Below are 19,819 nucleotides of genomic sequence, written 5' to 3'. Positions count from 1 at the left end.
TCAGGATGCTGGTAGTCTCACTGTGACACAGGACTTCACACACACACACACACACACACACACACCCAAACCAAGTATAAAACATTAGGAATTTTAAGATAATAGTACAAGCTATACATATGATGAGCATTGAAGGAAGAAAAAAACCAAAGGTATATAGCCTATGGCTATAGAGGAATTTCATTTAGATGATGTTCACTAAGTATTGATCCAAATCTTAAAGAAAGTAATATCTTAAGTAAAATCTTAAAGAAAGTAAGCAAGAAAGAGCAAGGTCATTCCACGAAGAGAAAATAGTATGTGGAAAAGCCCAGAGATAGAAGTCAATGAGAGATATATGGGAGAAGCCTGGTAAGAATGGAGGGTCTCTGTTCAGAAGTCTAGAGAGATGATATTGTTTATGTCAGTGGTGACTCATTGATAGAAAGGAAAGTATTAATGTTAGACTGAATCGAGGTTGTATCACAGCATCAAGCAGAATTTCTAATCAAATGTATACACAGGTACCTATTTGGAGTGAGTAGCTCCAAATGAGACATATCCTTAGTCTTAATACAACAATTACTGATGCCATTTGAGGGTAACTTGTTGAGTAGAACAAAGCAGATGTGTGTCTAGAAGGGCTAAATGAGTTGAGATACAGGTCTCTCAGACTCTGGGATTCCTGATCACTTTTGACTATTCAGAACCTAGTTAATAACTTCCAGAATCTATCAGAATGGATTGCTGACTTCTTAGGAAACAAATGGCTGAAAGAGAAAGAACAACTACATCTTAAGAATTTCCTAATCTAGTAACAGTATCTTTTTTCACAAATTAGTCTTGATTCTTTGTTCTACTGTCCTGATGCTTTGAGCTTTCCCCTTGGAACTCTTTAATCTAAAAAAGAAAACACTTAGGGTGAACCTGAATTCAGTTTAAACCATATTCTGTACTGCACTAGATTCTAGAGATATAAAAGCAGATGTGAAATGGTTCTAGTCCTCATGGACGTTATGTTTGGGGTAAGGGGGAAAGGATAATGTGTTCACAGATAAGTACAATACATATATTATTCATTTATACAGCACGGTTTTGTGAAGATGGGAATGGAGAGAACATTTAACAACTTGGAGGTGAAAGATCAAGAGAGATATTATGTAAGAGGTGGCATTTGGGCTAAGCTTTGAAGTGAGTTAGGGATTCCAAGAGGCAGAGGTTTAGAGGGAGAGGCTTCCAAACCTGGATTATATCTTTTTTTTTTTTTTTTTTACATGACCAAAACATCACTTTGCTGTACAAAAAGAACCAGACTCTGAATTATTGTACAATTAGCTTGTGAAGGAAATCAAAAATGCAGGTGTGCATAAATATAGGGATTGGGAATCCAATGCAATGGTTTTTAGTCATCTCCCAGAGTTCTTTTTCTGGGTATAGCTAGTTCAGTTCATTACTGCTCCATTAGAAATGATTTGGTTGATCTCGTTGCTGAGGATGGCCTGATCCATCAGAACTGGTCATCATCTAGTATTGTTGTTGAAGTATATAATGATCTCCTGGTCCTGCTCATTTCACTCAGCATCAGTTCGTGTAAGTCTCTCCAGGCCTTTCTGAAATCATCCTGTTGGTCATTTCTTACAGAACAGTAATATTCCATAATTTTCATATACCACAATTTATTCAGCCATTCTCCAACTGATGGACATCCATTCAGTTTCCAGTTTCTAGCCACTACAAAAAGGGCTGCCACAAACATTCGTGCACATACAGGTCCCTTTCCCTTCTTTATAACCTGGATTATATCTTGTATGAAAGCATGAAGACAGGAGAAGAAATTTCATGTGTCAGGAAACTTCAAGTTAGCCAGTTTAGCTGGCACATAGAATGGGAGTCTGAAATATTGGGAAAAATAGTTCTCAAAGTAAGATTTAAAAGGCCATTAAATGCTAGCGGTTGTATTTTATACTAGAGGCAATGGGGAGCCACTGAAACTCTCTGAGTAGATGAGAGACATAGTCAGACCTATGCTTTAGGAATATTACTTTGTCATCTAATTGGACAGTGGTTTGGAAAAAGACGTGAGTTGAGGCAATGAGTCCAATTTGGAGACTGTTGTAGTAATTTAGATTAGAGTTGGTGAGGGACTAAGTTAGGGTGATAGAATGAAGCGAACTGAGTCAGAAGAGTTGGAGAGAGTAGATTTGTTAGGACTTGGCACCTGATTATTTATGAAGACTAAAGAAAAGGAAAGTGGTCAGGGATGCCTGAGTTTGTGAGTTGCATGACTGGAAAGATGGTGGTGATTCCTTTGACAGAAATAGGGAAGTTTGGGGAGAAAAAATGAATTGTATTTTTGAAAAGTTGAGTTTGAAATGCCTATAATATACTATATATTATATTTAGGCACAAATGTTTAATTAGTTGATTAGATGTGGGGAAAATGATAATTGGATATATTGAAGCTGTTGAGATCAGCGGACATAGTGAGAAAAGGATGAGTCCTAGGGCACATTCAAGGAAAGGGGGCAAGATATGGATGATGAACTTTCAGATGAGACTGAGAAGGAATGGTCAATTTATCAATCAAAAAGAAATTATTAAATGCTTACTCTGTGCAAAGTAGTATGCTAAGCACTGGAGGATACCAACAATTTAAAAAAATTGCCCCTGCTCTTAAGCACATCCTATTATAGGAGACAATATATAAATAACTAGACATATACATTATTTATAGTGAGTAGATGGGCAGTAACAATAGAGGGCAAGGCATTAGCAGCCAAGTGGACTAGGAAGGACTTCATACAGAAAGCAAGCTTTGAGCTAAGACATCAAAGAAATCAGGAACATTTAGTGGTGGAGGTAGAGAAGAAAAACATTCTAGACATAGGGGACAGCCAGTGCAAAGGCATGGAGAGAGGTATATCATGTGCAGTGAACAGTGGGATAATGTAGCTGGGTGGGTGGAAGGAAGTAAAATGTAAGAAGATCAGAAAGGTAGGGAACATCTGGAGTATTAAGAGTTTAAATGTTAAACACAGTTTATACTTGATTCTAGAGATAATAGGGAGCCAAATAGGGAGAAATTTGCTGCGTAAGGAAGTGACATTGGTATATTTTACTTTTAAGAAAAACTACTACAAGAAAGGGATGTAGATGAGAGATGTTGTGAAGGCAGAAATGATAAATTTTGGCAACAGATTGGCTATATTGGATGTGTGAAAGTGAGGATGACAGGAAGATTGTAGGTTTGGGTGAGAGCTTAGGAAGAGTGACCAGAAAAGTAAAAGGGAATTCAGAAATAGTTACAGTTTTGGGGAAAATACAAGGAATTCTGTTTTGGATATGTTGAGTTTGAGATGTCTGCTACACATCCATTTTAAGATGTCCAAAAGGCAACTGATATTGCAAGATTAAACATCTGAAGATTAAGCTGTAGATACAGATAAAAGATATAGATACATCTATATAGAGGGAAAGAAGATCATTGAGATCTTCAAATGAGATAGAGAAGGAAAAGAGTTAAGAGGCCAAGAGGTCTTGAAGTAGATATTCAGAGTTAGTAGATGTGACTTGGATGAAGAACCAGCTAAAGAGCAGTCTGAGGGGAGGAGGAAAGAACCAGGAGAGAACAGGGTTATGAATATCTAGAAAGGAGAAGAAATGTAAGAGGAAAAAATGATCTATGGTATCAGATATTCAGAGTGGTCAAGAAAAATAAGAATTAGGGGAGAACCATTGGATTTAGTGATCAAGATATTATTTGCTTCTCTTTCGTGGTAATTTTACATTGTTTTAATCATTGTGTTTATTGTTTTCTTGCTTCTGCTTATTTTACTCTGAATCATATACAAATCTTCTTGCTTTTTTCTGGTCATATCCATTATTTCTTACTGCATAATAATATTCCATCACATTCATAAGTCACAGTTTTTTTCACTCATTTACCAAGACAGCTTCTTCCTGAGTTTTCTCAGTGAACAATATGGCTACTTGAAGAGATGGTAATGTCCAGTAAAGTTTTTTGAAGGTTGAAGGAGATCTTGGAATGCTTATAGATAGCATGAATGAGCAGGTAGAGGGACACTGGCAAGCTCCAGTGATGGTGGGAATCAAGAGCAATAAAGAGAGTTGCCTTTGGCAAAGAGAAGGAAAACCTCTTTCTTTGAGACTGGAGCACAGGAAGAAAGAATAAGGGATAATGTTGAGTAGAGTTAACCTGTAGAATTGGAGAGAAAATGCTCCTTAACAGAGTTGCCTCAGTTTTTCTCAGTAACTGAAGCTAGATCCTCTGCTGAGAAGGAGGTGAGAGTAGAGAAATGTTTTAGCAGCTTGAGGAGAGAAAATGGGATTTATGCTTCAGGTGAGATAGACTATGTGATATCTGAAGTCTTTTTTATATGTAAGATTCTTTTAGTTCTATTCATTGGGTAGGACAACTTTGCTCTGGGGTTCCAGTCCCCTGTCAGCTACATATGATTTAGTTAGATTTCCATTATCTTGATCTGCCTTGTCATGGTTGGAAGGTCCAAGTGAGCATTTTGTATGGATATATGTGTGTGTGTGTGTGTGTGTATGTAAGGAACTGCAGAGGAAAGAGAGGAAGAAGAATATCTTCTTTTATTTTAATGTCAATTCTTACTTTTCTTTCTCCCCTTGCTTCATAGTGCTTCATAGCTTTTTTTTTTTTTTTTTAACATATTATCTCCAAACCCTTAATTGTTTTTCTTGGTTATAGGAAAGAAGCAGGAGTCTTATTAGCAAATTCCTTCTTATTCTGTTGTAACTCTCCTGTTTGAGGTGTTATTTGTTAAAATCCTTCATATTTCCAATTTTCCTCCTCAGGATCCTTCACTCTTGGATAACAAAGTGACCTTGCTTCATGTTCCTGCAGGTACTGTCGTGTCAAAACAAGGAGACCAGGTGAGTAAAAGGCTAAGGTACAAGGAGGGTGCTACCATCTAGATTCTAAGCTTTCTCATCATAAGGAAATTTTTAAAGAGGGGGACATATATTTAGAGAAGGGAAATGACAGTTTTCAGCACTGAGTTTAATTTCTCTGCTGAAAGGACTTTGGAAAAATAGAAGAAACATTTGGCCCAAGTTTAGACTGCTTACTGCTTCTGAACCTTATACACTTTTTCCTGCCTTCTTGTCTTTTTGTGTACCATCTTTCATACCTGGAACATCCTCCTCCTCGTCCTCTTCCTCCTTGTCCTCCTCCTCCTCATTCTCCTCCTTGTCCTCCTCCTCCTTTTCCTTCTCCTCCTCTCCTCCTCTTTCTCTCTTCTTCTTCTATTTTCTTCTTCTATATCTTCTTCTTCTTCTTCTTCTTCTTCTTCTTCTTCTTCTTCTTCTTCTTCTTCCTCTTCCTCCTCTTCCTCCTCCTCCTCCTCCTCCTCCTCTTCTTCTTCTTTTTCTTCTTCTTCTTCTTCTTCTTCTTCTTCTTCTTCTTCTTCTTCTTCTTCTTCTTCTTCTTCTCTTCTCTCTTCTCTCTCTCTCTCTCTCTTCTTCTTCTTTTCTTCTTCTTCTTCTTCTTCTTCTTCTTCTTCTTCTTCTTCTTCTTCTTCTTCTTCTTCTTCTTCTTCTTCTTCTTCTTCTTCTTCTTCTTCTTCTTCTATCTTCTTCTATCTTCTTCTATCTTCTTCTATCTTCTTCTTCAATATCTTCTTCAAGATTCTGCTCAAGTGCTACCTTCTCTGTAGAAATTTGTAGCAATCTCCTTAAGCTGCCCTTCCCAGCTGAAACCGTGTGTCTGGATTTTGTCTTTGTGCTCATCACATCCTTCTCTACTTAATATATCTGTATATATGCCATGTTGTGTCTTATTAAGATGTGAACGCATTTAAAGCAAGAATTTCATCATTTATATTTGTGTACCTCAGCACCTAGAACAGTTATTTTTACACAGTGGACATTAAATATGTGTTTGTTGAATTGAATTGGACAGAAACAGGTTTCAACTATTGAGAGTGAGCCAGGGAACTCAGAATTTTGGCCACTTCTGTATATGGCAGAACATGAAAAGTTGAAGAACTACTGTTCCCATGGGGGATGGGATTGGTCCAAAAAATCAAAGGAAGGCTGTAATTTGTCATCTTGGTGATGTTATGACATCTGAGTCAACAATTGCTACTTACTGATTTTCCTGGATATACTATATATAGTCTCTATTTTTTTTTTGGTCATGCTTCTGATATCCTCCTGAAACTCCCTTCCCTTGGAATGGCCTTCCTCAGTAATGTGGTTTCACTTGTTTCTGTTCCCTTCTTTATTCCCTTATTTTTTTTCCTTTCATTCTACTTTAGCTTTAAGCTCTCAAAGGAGCCCACACTGACAAAGAGAGGCTTTTTGCTTTTCAGAGGAGAAACAGCATGTTAGCTGAGTACACAAAGCAGTGATGACTCATTCTTCCGCCTGCTTTAGGCCTTGATGTGTGTTCAGGGAAAACTCCACGGGCAGATTTTTCTACTTATTTAATTTCAGCCCCCAGCCAGCCTTACTCTTACATGTTCTAGTTCTCTCTGAAACAGTGAGTCAGATACATTTATTGAGTATCCATTGTGTACAGAAATGGTTCTAATAATCCTGGGAGGCCACTGATCAGACAAGTTCAGTATCCTTAGGTAACTTAAAATTTACTTGTGGAGACACACATGCTGATATAAGAACATTCAGAGGGAATATCAATAAATATAAGATAGCATCTGAGTATCAATCAGTGGTGTACAGGGAGTTCAAAATTTAAACAGAATAGGGTGGAGTTAATTTGGGTAGTCAACTGTCAGCAAGTATTTATTAAGCACCTACTGTGTGCCAAGTACTATGCTAAGCATTGGGATACAAAAAAAAGCAAAAGATAGTCCTTTCCCCCCAAGGAATTTTAAAAATTTTCAGATAGCAGAAACCTGGGAGAGACATCTAATATATTGGATGAAAAAGAATTTTTAAAAATCTCAGGTTACAAAAAAAAAACCAAGGTTTAGGAGAAAAAAAGGTTAGAACAATGAGTTATATCTAATTAGATGAAATTGAATAGGGATAAATGTAAAATCTGTACTTTGGCCCAAAAACCTGTGTCTGTGCAGAATGTGAAAGGCATGATGAGAGTACAACTTTTAAGAAAAAGACCCAATCTTAAAATGAGTCAGTGTGATCTGTCAGCCAAAAAAGACTGCCTTAAGAAGAACCTTATGTGCTTCAGGCCATTACCAGTGGTCTTATGATGGAAAGAGACATCTGCATCCAGAGAGAGGACTATGGGAACTGAGTGTGGATCACAACATTGTATTTTCACCTTTTTTGTTGTTGTTTGCTTGCTTTTGTCTTTCTCTTTTTCCTTTTTGATCTGATTTTTCTTGTGCAGCATGCTAATTGTGGAACTATGTATATAAGAATTGTACATTTAACATATAGGATTGCTTGCCATCTAGGGGAGGTGGTGGGAGGAAGGAAGGGAAGGATTTGGAATACAAGGTTTTGCAGGGGTGAATGTTGAAAATTATCTATGCATGTGTTTTGAAAATAAAAAGCTTTAATAATAAAAAATACAAATAAATTTTAAAAATTTTTAAAAAGAAAGAGCTCCTGTTCAATACAAGGAAGGTTTTATTCTGATATATTCTGTACTGCTCAGTCCACATCTGTAGTATTGTATCCTATTCTAAGTGTTACAGTTTGACAAGCTAAAACACATCCATCACACAGCAGCTCTAATGGTGACGAAACTGACAGCAGAGTAGTCTGTTTTTCTGAAGATGAAACTTTTTCTCATAGCTCAGCAAAAGTATATAGAAAACATGACCCAGGAAATTTTTGTCATCTTGGTTAGGCTCTCAGAAACAATGAAGATTCTTATTTTGATTGCAAAGCCCTTTTTACTACTGCTAACTAAGCTTCAGTAACAATCCTGAGCTTTGTCTTCCTAAACTATATTATTTTTCCCTTCAAAATCTCTCCTTGTTTTATAATCTTCCTTTACTTTTGCATGGTAAATTTTTCATCTGTATTTTCAGAAGCCTTTTACTAAGCTAATGTCTAATTTTGTCTTGGCTAGGATGTCAACATCCGGTTTGTGGTCTCTGGGATGCTACATGTATATCAGCAGAAGATTGACAGTGAAGAAAATACATGCCTATTTATCACCCATCCTGGGGAGCTGGTAGGCCAGCTGTCTGTACTTACTGGGGAGCCACTTATCTTTACCATCAAGGCCAACAAAGAATGTTGCTTCCTCTCCATCTCCAAGTCTCATTTCTATGAGTGAGTCCCTTATACCGATATCCTGTTTTTGTTTCAGGGGGAGATAATATTCCATAAGTAGATGAACAGGTTATGAGCAATGTTGAATGCTAAACAACCTGTTACTTCTTGGAACTATAGAGTGATGATGTTTAGGCCTAGTGACAGTGCTGTTATAAGAGCTGATAGGTGTTATGTTTGGACTCAATGTGCTGATAGCGTGTAGTTGGGAGTTGTTTCTTAGTTAAAGGGCTCTCTGCTGAATTTAAGATATTGGTTTTTTTACCTTAATGAATTTTTTTTTATCCCAGGATACTGATTTTATCATCCTAGGATTATAGGCTCTAGAGATGACAGAGACCTTAAGGATCATCTGGTCCACTTCTATCAAATGAGAGAGTTGAGACAATAAGCCCAGAGAGGTTATTTAATGTATTTGCCCAAAGTCACATAAATAGTTAATAGCAGACCTGACACTTGAACCCTCTGATTTTAAGTTGCGCCATTTGTACCAATTCAACCAACTATATACCAGGGCTGCCTTTTGTCTTCTTTCAGTTGAATTTCTGGCATTTGTCGTAGTCTTGAGCAAAATAATTTCCAGCAGATTTAAAATTTTCCTAAAGGAACACCAGAAGGAATAATTAGTCATGAAGATACACTAGGGCTCAGGGAAGATCACTCCTTGAGTACTTTGTGCAATTCTGTTCTCTCTCTCTGGATCATACTTTGCTCTGTGAATTTCACATTCCTTATTCTTGTTTAGATCTGGTCTACTTTGTCCTTTGATTTCTTTTTCTGCTGTCCTTTCTCAAAACTACCCCAATAATTTCCTTGAAATAATGTATTTTAGTTTTCTTTCTTACATGAGTTGTTTCACATTTGTCCTTGAATTATCCCCTTTACCAACATGTCAAAGTAATTTAAATTTTAATCTGGTTCTCTACAAGGTGCTAGCCTTTTCCAACAGAGTGTCATCCACAGCTTTAATTTTTTGTATCCTATTATCTTAGGATGAAAGTATTATGTAATCTCTTTTCTGTTGTGTTTGGGATTGCATTCTCCTACTTGTGTTAACACACCCTTTTCCTGCATCACCATGGTTTATTGTTGGACAGAGTAACAGATGCTACTGTTAGATTTGGGGGAGTGAATTGAGCTCAGTCACACTTCAAGGGGTTTGTTGGGATTTTCTTACTCTCTATTTTCATCTTTATGAATCCAAATAAGGGATAGGGAGACTCTAAGATATATACTACCAGACTGAATTATCTATCTACTGGGGACCCCCATTTAGCAAAAAGAGAAACCTACATTCTGGGAGATCTGTTCAGAGCTGTTGGAAACCTTTGAGTAAAAAGATGAATCTGGGTAATGAGGAATTTGATTTTATTATTTTGAAAAAGAAATATCCTATTTTTAGAGACCAGATGTTGTACTGAGAAATATTTGTGGCTACAAGGATTATGCTATAGGTGGCACAAACCCATGACCTCGACTATGGTTCTGCAACTGTGCCTTGCAGCTTAGTCTGAGCAAGGGGAGTTAAAGGATCTCTTTAATAGATGCAGTGTGGGGAGGAAAGGCAGCTTGGGTGTGTTCTCTCTGTGAAAAAGATGAACTTAGTCACTTTTTTCTGGGCATGGCATGGAGATCTGAAACTCTTGTCATCTTTTCACTTTATCCAAGAAAGTAGCTTTCTGGGGACCTACTCTGATATCTCATAGCCCAGGGTACCATGCTGGTTCAGGGCCTGGGCATGTCATAACCTCAGATTAGTCTCCTACATCAGAGGCCTGACTCTTCCTCTTAATATTTCTTGGCACCAAAGTGCCTTTGGCCACTAAGGGTACCAAGGCAGTTTGGGTGACCAGATCTTACTATGAAGATTTAGTCAAGCTTGCTGCCATGCCAGGAGTTGTTTTTAATATGAGTTAATTCTCAGCGTCAGGTAAAATTTCCTGACAGGAAAGTCAGTTTCAGTATAATATCTTTCAGTGTTTTAATTTGAATTGGGGGAAGTGTTCTTTAAGAAACCAGGACTCCTTCAGGTCATCTAGAACCATTCAAAGCTCTGAGAATTTTATCATCTTCCCAGATCCCTTCACTAAATGCCAGTTTGGATCCATAGGCACACCATAGGCCCTAGAGAACCCATGGTTTCCCCTGAGATAAGACATAGAGAGAAAGGATTTTTACAAAAAGGCAACCCTTTTGGCTATATTCTTATAATCTCTTCTGTCTGGTTCTTAGATTGTCACTTTTAATCTAAACTTGTTCTAGTCTGAGGATTTTGGGGTGCCAAAAAAGAAATGGAGACTGAAATAATAGGAGAATATAACAGTCAAAAGAGCAGCACAAGATTGGACAGTTTAGAAATGGAGGCTATAGCTTGGAATTGCTGATTTCCTTAGTGGGAAATAGTAGGTCTACAATGACCCAATTGTTGTCTTCTTCCCATATAATCATGGTGCTCTGAGTTCTTTTATTAAGCCCAGGAGTGCTTTTGAGAGTGAAATAGGAGTTGGTTAAGAATTGAGCTAACATCCATGAAATCTGAATTTTAAAAGGTGATACTAACTTTAAGGACATGGTAAAAATGTCCTATTTACCAGACCTTTTTTTTTTATTTCTGTAGAATTAGAGCAGTGACTAGACTATGACATAGATTATGGATAACAAAAATATTCATAGTATAATTGGAGCATCTGTCACAAAGCTAAAGTATTTACAAATTGTGTGTCTATTCTGATTTTTTTTTTTCCTGGAAAAGGTCATGATCTTGAAACTTTCTGAGCATCACACTCTGTAGGTGGGGCTGAAATAGTTATATAACTTGGACACTTGAGAAAATTGGAGAGCTTGGGAAGCAGAATGGTTCAGGAAATATATAACACTTCTGTATTTTACTGCCCACGTCTCCCTTCTCTTCAGAGTGGTGATTCCAGGGAGCATGGCCAGTATTGAGTTCTTGTCTCTTTTCTGTGAAGGCATTTTAAGGACAAGTCTCTTTGGGAGAAATCATAAAGTTCTATGAGTCCTTAATGGAAAGCTTTCAGAAGGCTGGACATCAGGGTCAAAATGAGGAAAAGAACTATACCCACTAGGGTCTAGGAATTGCCTACTTAAAAATCTCGTCATTTATTAGAAAGACAAATCCAGTATTAGATGCAATAAATTTATATTTTGTTTTCAGTAAATTAAATACAGATAATTGTAGCTTTATTAATAGTTAGAAAAAAAAAGAATGAATCTATCTGTAGGTATGTATCCCTGATTTTTCTGCAGTTGCTGTGCTCAGACGCTTTCAGAAGGACACTTAAGATTCTGAATTGTGAGTCTTCCTTGAGTCATAAAGGTATCCTTTGTCCATTATAATTGCATACACAAATGTATACATGTACATTTGCATAAGTATGTGTATACCTAGAAATATACATACACATACATGTATGTCTACACATATACAGGTGTATGTTTATCTCCAAATATGACATTTGATTTTCAAATACTTTTCATCAACCTGACAGCTTCTACATAGTGCAGTAGAAAAAAAAAACTTTCTTCTGTTTTTTTCAAGGGACACATTAAACTAATCTCTTGATACAGTTTGTTCCCTGTGAGGCACATGATAGCCCCATGAGGCTAGCTGTAATATCTGTTAAATCAGGAATTCTTAACCTATGATGTAGGGATAGATTTCAGGAATTCTGTGATCTTGGATGGAAAAAATTTCATCTTTATTTTCAGTAATCTCCAAATGAAATGTGTAACACTTCCTTATAAGATGTTTGATACATTTTAAAACATTTTGAGAAGAGACCCATAGGCTTTGTTAAAATGCCAAAGGCATCTATGACACACAAAAGAATTAAGAACCACTGATTTGGAATGATAAATAATAATATTCCTCACTTTAATTCTGGGTCTGAGCAAGATGAATGATGACACTCTTTCTAATTGCAAACACCAAGACTTGAAATTTGTCACTATTGGTTGGTCATGGCACAAGCTCTTTTAGTTTTGAATGAAGCATGAACAATATTTCAATCTAACATGAATCTTGTGCTTTAATTCCACCCAGTAATAGGAAGAAGAGTAACCAGCAGGATGATTTTGCTGGTGACATCTCTAGAAAGGTTCTTCTTGCCCAGTTGTGAATGAGGACCAGGTGTACTACCTTCTGCTTGGCTTTCTTTTTCTTATTGGGTTTCAGCTTCTTTTCCAAAAGGACACTACTGCAGTGTATAAAGACACAAGATTTGTAGGAGAATAGAATATCCTGCCAGCTATGTCAAATGTAAGGGGACCAGTCTGTTCTGCCCTGACATGCCAATTGTAGGGACACAAACCCTTTGAGACAATAATGTGATACCAAAGAAAGGGAGCCCATGTCAGCTTGGTAGTAAACATTTGTAGAATTATTAGAGTTAGTTAGATTAATTAGGTTGTTTAAAGGAGTTTACTCATGAGACCTATTTCTTGGTAGCAAGAGGACAGAATGGTGTGATGGATCCTCATATTAATCCCAGGTCAGGTCAGAAATTATATAGAAACAAAGATATAGTACCAGGGTCACATGAAAGTTTTCTCATGGGATAGTTGGAGATTTTGCTGTTTTCATTTACTAAAGGTCATTTACTTTCTTTTGTAGAATCATAAGTCATATTTTCACTATGGCTTCTACTATATAGTGATTCAGGATTAAGAGAGAAAGGTGTTTCTATTCCTTTCTGTGCCTGTTCTCATCCAACTTCTTGGTTGGAAAAAGTCTTCAGTTGTTTAGGGGGAGCACTGTATTCTTTCTTTGCTTTCTCTAGCTTTATTAAGGCCATAGAAACAATTCTGATGTCTAGATTTTCCAGGAATAGTGTTACAGATAAGAGAAGATTTGGATTGTTTGAATGAATTGCAAAAAATGAAATCTAGACGACCAGTGGTGGGAATAAGATGATACAAAAAGGTATATCTTAGGACATTTCTGGGAATACACATTTGGATGTTCAGTTTGATCAATACAAAACAATTTATGTTTTGTATATGTGGGTACTTTATCTCTTTCTTTTATCTTACTGGGTTAGAGACCTAGTAGTAGTGTTCCTGGGTCAAAGAGTACGCACAGTTTAACAACTTTTTGGGCACAATTCAAAAAATCACAATCTTTATCACTGTCCAAACTATACTGAGAAGCTACCCTAGAGTATTTATGAACAGTGATGACAGTTTAGCTGCATGTCCTAATGGTAAGGGCATAGACTCCAAGCTGTCCCAGTCTCTGTCGTCTTATGTCTGAAATGAACCTTCGACATACAGAATATGAATGAAGTCTCAAGAAAACTTCCACTGACTTACTGTATGATCTTATGTAAGTGATTTCTTTTGGAATTCTGATTCTCCATCTATAAAAGGATTTGGAGTACATAATCTTTTTTAAAAATTATTTTCAGTGGAGCAGGTAGGTGGCCAGTGGATAGAGCACAGCTCTGAAGTCAGGAGGACTTGAATTCAAATCTGGCCTCAGATACTTAACACTTCCTAGCTGTGGAACCCTAGGCAAGTCACTTAACTCCAATTACCTCATCAAAAAAAATTATTTCCAGTACCAATCAGCACCAATACTATCACTCTTTCCCCACCCATTGAGAAGACAAGAAAAATAAAAACAATCCCATATACATATAGTAAAAAAGCAAAGTATAGCAAAAAAAAAAAAATGTTTAGCATATAGTCAAGTGAATCTGCTTTAGCCTCTTCCAAAAGAAAGAAGGAAAAGAAAGGAAAACAAAAGAAGGAAAAGAAAATGTGCTTCAGTCTGCACCTAGTTCATAAGTTTTTTATTTGAAGTCAGAGGGAATATGTTATCATGAGCCCTTTCAAATTATTGTCGGTAATTGCATTGCTCAATTTTTAAAGTGTTTTAAAGTTGTTTATCTTTATAATGTTGTTATTGTAGTATAAATTGTTTTTTTGGTTCTGCTCAATTCATTTTGTATCATTTCATATACCTTCCAGGTTTCTCTAAAACCTTCCCTTTCATAATTCTTATAGCACAATAGAATCCCATCACATTCATATACCATAATTTGTTCAGTCATTCTTTAGGTGATGGGTACCCCTTCAGTTTCTAATTCTTTGTCACCATGGAAAGAATAGCTATAAATATCTTTGTATATGTGGGTCCCTTACCTCTTTCTTTGATCTTTTCAAGTTACAGACCTACTAGTAGTGTTGCTGAATCAAAGAGTATGTATGGTTTAATACCTTTTGGGGCATAGTTCAAAATTGTTTTTCAAAATGCTGGACCATTCACAGCTTCAATAACAGTTCATTAATGTACTTAGAATACATTTTTTTTTACTTTTTAAATTTTTATTAAAGCTTTTTATTTTCAAAATATACATGCATAATTTTTCAATATTGAGCCTTGCAAAACTTTATGTTCCAAAAATTTCCCCCTCTTTCCCCTCCCTTCTCCCCTACATGGCAGGTAATCCAGTAATTGTTAAACATGAGCAATTCTTCTATACATAATTCTACAATTATCATGCTGAATAAGAAAAATGAGATCAAAAAGGGAAAAAAAATGAGAAAGAAAACAAAATGCAAGCAAATAACAAAAAGAGTGAAAATGTCATGTTGTGATCCATGACCATTTCCCACAGTCCTCTCTTTGGATACAGATCATTGTCTTCATCACAAAATCAATGGACCTGGCCTGAATCACCTCATTGTTGATAAGAGTCATGTTCATCAGAATTGATCTTCATATAATCTTTTTTGTTGCCGTGAGAGTACATAATTTTTAAGGTTGATTCTGTTATGATATATAACTCTTGGTATCCTCTGACAGGATTATGCGCAAGCAACCGAATGTTGTCCTGGCTGTGGCTCACACAGTTGTGAAGAGAATGTCTCCATTTGTGAGACAGATGGACTTTGCTCTGGATTGGATGGAAGTAGAAGCTGGACGTGCAATTTACAGGTGAAGCATGAAGTGAAAATGTCTTTGAGGGAGTGTTGGGATGTTTGATCAATTCTGATCCTAAATTTTTTTAACCACTGCAGTCCTGATGCTCATTGGGCCTCTAATGGCATCACATTAATGTACCCAGGATTTATATAACTGATGACCTACCAGAGCTTTAAAATGGACTAATCAGTCAAAAATTTTTCCACTCCAAGAGACCAACCATGGAGTTGTTGAGGAATAGGATATACTCTGGCCCTGGTTTTTATTGAACAGAACCTAATAGTTTTATTGTATTAGTCAATTAATGAGTCAAGTTTAAAGTTACAACCCTATTATATAAAATGTATTAGCTTACATAGAGCAGCCTCTTCTTAAATTTAAGATGAATATAATTTTTTAGAGTCCACAGTATTGAATTCTTAATATAATGCATAAGTTTCAAGTATGTGGCCACTGGCCAGTCCAACCTATAATTTTGAAATAATTATCCCTCAAAATACTGTAAAACATAGATAAGATTAACTTGTGGTTTTCTAATTTAACATGTGGCCATAGGGATCCTTTTTTTGTATTTTTGCAGGTCCTTTTCTACTTGAGTTTGATACTGTTGTTCCAATGTGTGTCTGCACATTGATTTGAAATTACTTCGTAAGAGTCAGTATGTGAAAAAACTAGACATTGGATAGTGGGGAGCAAGTAGATAAAAGGGGATCTATGAAGACCAGGAATATTTGTATGCAGAGTATGATTTGGGCCATAGAAGGAGAGCAGATACAGCTATCTGATGGAGAATTTTGAAGTCAACAGTTAGAAATCATGTATTAGACCTGATGCAGATCTGATATCTGATCTTACCTACAGTGTTTCTGCTTTCCTTAATGGAGAATGTATCTTGCTTTTTCCCTTAGGCAGGGTGATAAATCTGACTGCACATATATTGTACTCAGTGGCCGTCTGCGCTCTGTAGTCAAGAAAGATGATGGGAAAAAACGCCTGGCTGGTGAATATGGACGAGGAGATCTCATTGGTGTGGTAAGAAGACAGTGCCGCTTATTCCTTTTTTTTTTTTTTTTTAATAGCCTTTTATTTACAGGTTATATGCATGGGTAACTTTACAGCATTAACAATTGCCAAACCTCTTGTTCCAATTTTTCACCTCTTACCCCCACCCCCCCCCCAGATGGCAGGATGACCAGTAGATGTTAAATATATTAAAATATAAATTAGATACACAATAAGTATACATGACCAAACCGTTATTTTGCTGTACAAAAAGAATCAGACTCTGAAATATTGTACAATTAGCTTGTGAAGGAAATCAAAGATGCAGGTGGGCATAAATATAGGGATTGGGAATTCAATGTAATGGTTTTTAGTCATCTCCCAGAGTTCTTTCTCTGGGCGTAGCTGATTCAGTTCATTACTGCTCCATTGGAAATGATTTGGTTGATCTGGTTGCTGAGGATGGCCAGGTCCATCAGAACTGGTCATCATATAGTATTGTTGTTGAAGTATATAATGATCTCCTGGTCCTGCTCATTTCACTCAGCATCAGTTCGTGTAAGTCTCTCCAGGCCTTTCTGAAATCATCCTGTTGGTCATTTCTTACAGAACAATAATATTCCATAATATTCATATACCACAATTTATTCAGCCATTTTCCAACTGATGGACATCCATTCAGTTTCCAGTTTCTAGCCACTACAAAAAGGGCTGCCACAAACATTCATAGTGCCTCTTATTCCTGTACAATGTCACAGAAAATGGAAGAAAGATGCTTTGACAGTAGTGATGTGGAATATTCTTTTTTGTCTTTTGTTCTTGAAGGGGACCATAACATCAGGAAAGTGATGTCATGACTTGCAAGTGAATTGAATTTAAGGGAGGTTGGGCTGTGCAAAGTCACCAGACTCACTTTTTCCTCTGGAGCCATCTGAATTCAGTGGCAAAATATAGATCAGGACAATGGGAGGTGGTTCCAGATCTAGTGGGAGAACTTGGCTTTTTAAATTTAAATTAAGGTCTTTCCCAGGTTTCAGTTTGACTGAGGCAATACCCATTCAGTGATTTAGGCTAGGTAAGAAAAAAGATAAAGAATGGTTTCTTTTACTTAGTCATAAAAAAATCAAGCTGGGAGGGAAAAACCTTCAGAATTTCTAGCCAAAATGGAAACAATTGCTATTTCCATTCACTATAAGCCATTTGAGCCCAAATAATGACAAAGTGAGACTTGAGCTGGGACTTATTATTGACAAATCCATAAGAGTCAGAATGATTTGGGTTTAAAACATGGTCCTTAAGAAGGAAATCTAGCCTGTAAACCCCAAGGTATTTTATTAGGTTTCAATGATCAAAATTTATATTCCTTTGAGCATAAAGCTGCAGATAAGGTTATGATACCCTATGTGGACAGGAAGAGATTAGGAAAGAAAGAAAGAGGGAGATAGAGGAAGGGGAAGGAAGGGAGGAAAGGAAGGAAAGAAGGTTTGAAGGAGGAAAGTAGCTGTGTTGCTCAATTTGACCTGGGATAAGCCTACCTAGAGTCAAGAACCTTGTTATGTTTGTCTAGGGGACTTCATGAATTAGCATGTGTGAATTACCTTTTCTGAGAGAATTATCACTCCCCGAATGATGTTGTAGTCTAGGAGAAGGTCAAATGAGTTCCTGGGGAAATTTGACACTCAGAAAGATGGGCAGGACATAGGGTTAATTAAGGGTGAGGTGGTCCAGGCTTGGAGTAGAGACTGACTGTGGAGAAGGCAATGGTTGCGTGGTGTGAAATGCATGTGATTTTTACTTTGGAGCACTACTTTTGTCTATGAGTTATCACTAGTTGATATTTCTTTGATATAGTCAGAGTTTTCAAGTAATGTGTTGATTTTTATATTATCTTTCTTTGACCACTTTTCAAGGCTATTTTTGATAAAAGATAATTACATTTTCAGTTATTTAATTTGTTTCAACATTTCTTGTTGTCTTATGGATTCATTGATCTGTGTCCAATTCAGTCTAATTTTCTTTCTTTCTTTCTTCCTTTTTTATTATATTATAGCTTTTTATTTACGAGATATATGCATGGGTATTTTTTCAGCATTGACAATTGCAAAACCTTTTGTTCCAACTTTTTCCCTCATTCCCCCCACCCCTACTCCAGATGGCAGATTGACCAATACATGTTAAATATGTTGAAGTATAAGTTAAATACAATATATGTATATATGTCCAAACAGTTATTTTGCTGTACAAAAAGAATCAGACTCTGAAATAGTGTACAATTAGCCTGTGAAGGAAATCAAAAATGTAGGTGAACAAAAATAGAGGGATTGGGAATTCTATGTAGTGGTTCATAGTCAACTCCCAGAGTTCTTTTGCTGGGTGTAGCTGGTTCAGTTCATTACTGCTCTATTGGAACTGATTTGGTTCATCTCATTGTTGAAGATGGCCAGGTCCATCAGAATTGATCATCAATCAATATATATTGTTGTTGAAGTATATAATTATCTCCTGGTCCTGCTCATTTCACTCAGCATCAGTTCATGTAAGTCTCTCCAGGCCTCTCTGAAATCATCCTGCTGGTCATTTCTTACAGAACAATAATATTCCATAATATTCATAAACTACAATTTATTCAGCCATTCTCCAGTTGATGGGGAACCAGTCTAATTTTCAAGAAATCTGTTACTTTGGGGCAGCTAGATGGCACAATGGTCAAAACTCCGGCCTCATATTAGCTGTATGACCCTGGGGAAGTCATTTAACCCCAATTGCCTTAAGGGAGAAAAGAAGTCTTGTTACTTAGGGCAAAGTTTTTTCCCTCTTGATCAATCTGTTTATTGTTTTTGCAGTTCTTTCCTCTAAAACTTTCACTTCTATTTCTATTCTTTCCTTTAAAACTATCCTTTCTTTTTTAGTATCATTTTAAATTTTATTTCCCTTTCTTCCAGAAATTCCAGTAGAGTTTATGATATATCTGTATTTTCTTTGAAGCTTTGCTTAGAGATGATGTGGAGTTACTTTTTTCCTTCAGTTTATGTCTTGAGTGTCACTGGCTCTCTAATTTTTTTTTTCTCCATAATTTTTTGTTTTGTTTTATTTACTCGTTTTCACAGCCTTACTTCTTGAATTGGGATTTGGTATTAATGCAGTTTTCTGAAGTCCTTTTTAAATGCTGATCTATGTTATTTGGGGTCTGGATAATGAGTTCTGTGTTTTTTATCAATCTTAGGAAGCTTCTGATTAATGTGCTGTGCTAGAGTGATCTGATCCAGGGAGAGCCCAAATTGTTGCTCTCCTTGTTTGAGCTTTTTAGAATCCTGAATTACAGTTGGGATAGAATGATGGAGTCAGAGGCTCTAGGCATCTTTGGCTAGCCCCTGCTTTCATACACTGCTTCAGACCCTACATTTTTCTGGTTTGCTTTTCATCTCCACTCTGATAGGCTTTTGTGATCTGAGCTTCTGGGATGGACTGGAATTTTTTCTCTGCAGCCCTTAACTCATTTTCTCTTTTTGTGTAGATCTGGGGAGGCAAAATTCTCTTATTCTGGTTTTTCCTTGGGTTTCTTGATAATTCCTGATTTACTGCTCCTTTCCCCCTTTTTATTATAATAGTTATGAAGGAACAGGGCTATTC

General features: G+C 36.6%; 1 protein-coding gene across 4 annotated transcripts in view; it reads left to right on the top strand.

Moving 5' to 3' along the window:
* PNPLA7 (patatin like phospholipase domain containing 7) overlaps positions 1-19,819 on the top strand; it is a 226,450-nt gene that overhangs the window by 55,760 nt on the left and 150,871 nt on the right. For all 4 annotated transcript variants that reach the window (XR_004231932.1, XM_031951881.1, XM_012554075.2 and 1 more), the window contains 4 exons: positions 4,822-4,899; positions 8,033-8,238; positions 15,068-15,199; positions 16,096-16,219. Coding sequence is in view for 3 of the 4 variants with exons in the window: in XM_031951881.1 (XP_031807741.1) it covers positions 4,822-4,899; positions 8,033-8,238; positions 15,068-15,199; positions 16,096-16,219 (540 nt within the window). In the remaining variant the exon portion in view is untranslated. The remainder of the gene's footprint in view (positions 1-4,821; positions 4,900-8,032; positions 8,239-15,067; positions 15,200-16,095; positions 16,220-19,819) is intronic.

Source organism: Sarcophilus harrisii, chromosome 2 (assembly GCF_902635505.1).
Source record: "Sarcophilus harrisii chromosome 2, mSarHar1.11, whole genome shotgun sequence".
Lineage (NCBI taxonomy): Eukaryota > Metazoa > Chordata > Mammalia > Dasyuromorphia > Dasyuridae > Sarcophilus > Sarcophilus harrisii.
Note: the sequence above shows the minus strand (reverse complement) of the source record. Positions and strands in the feature narration are given on the sequence as shown.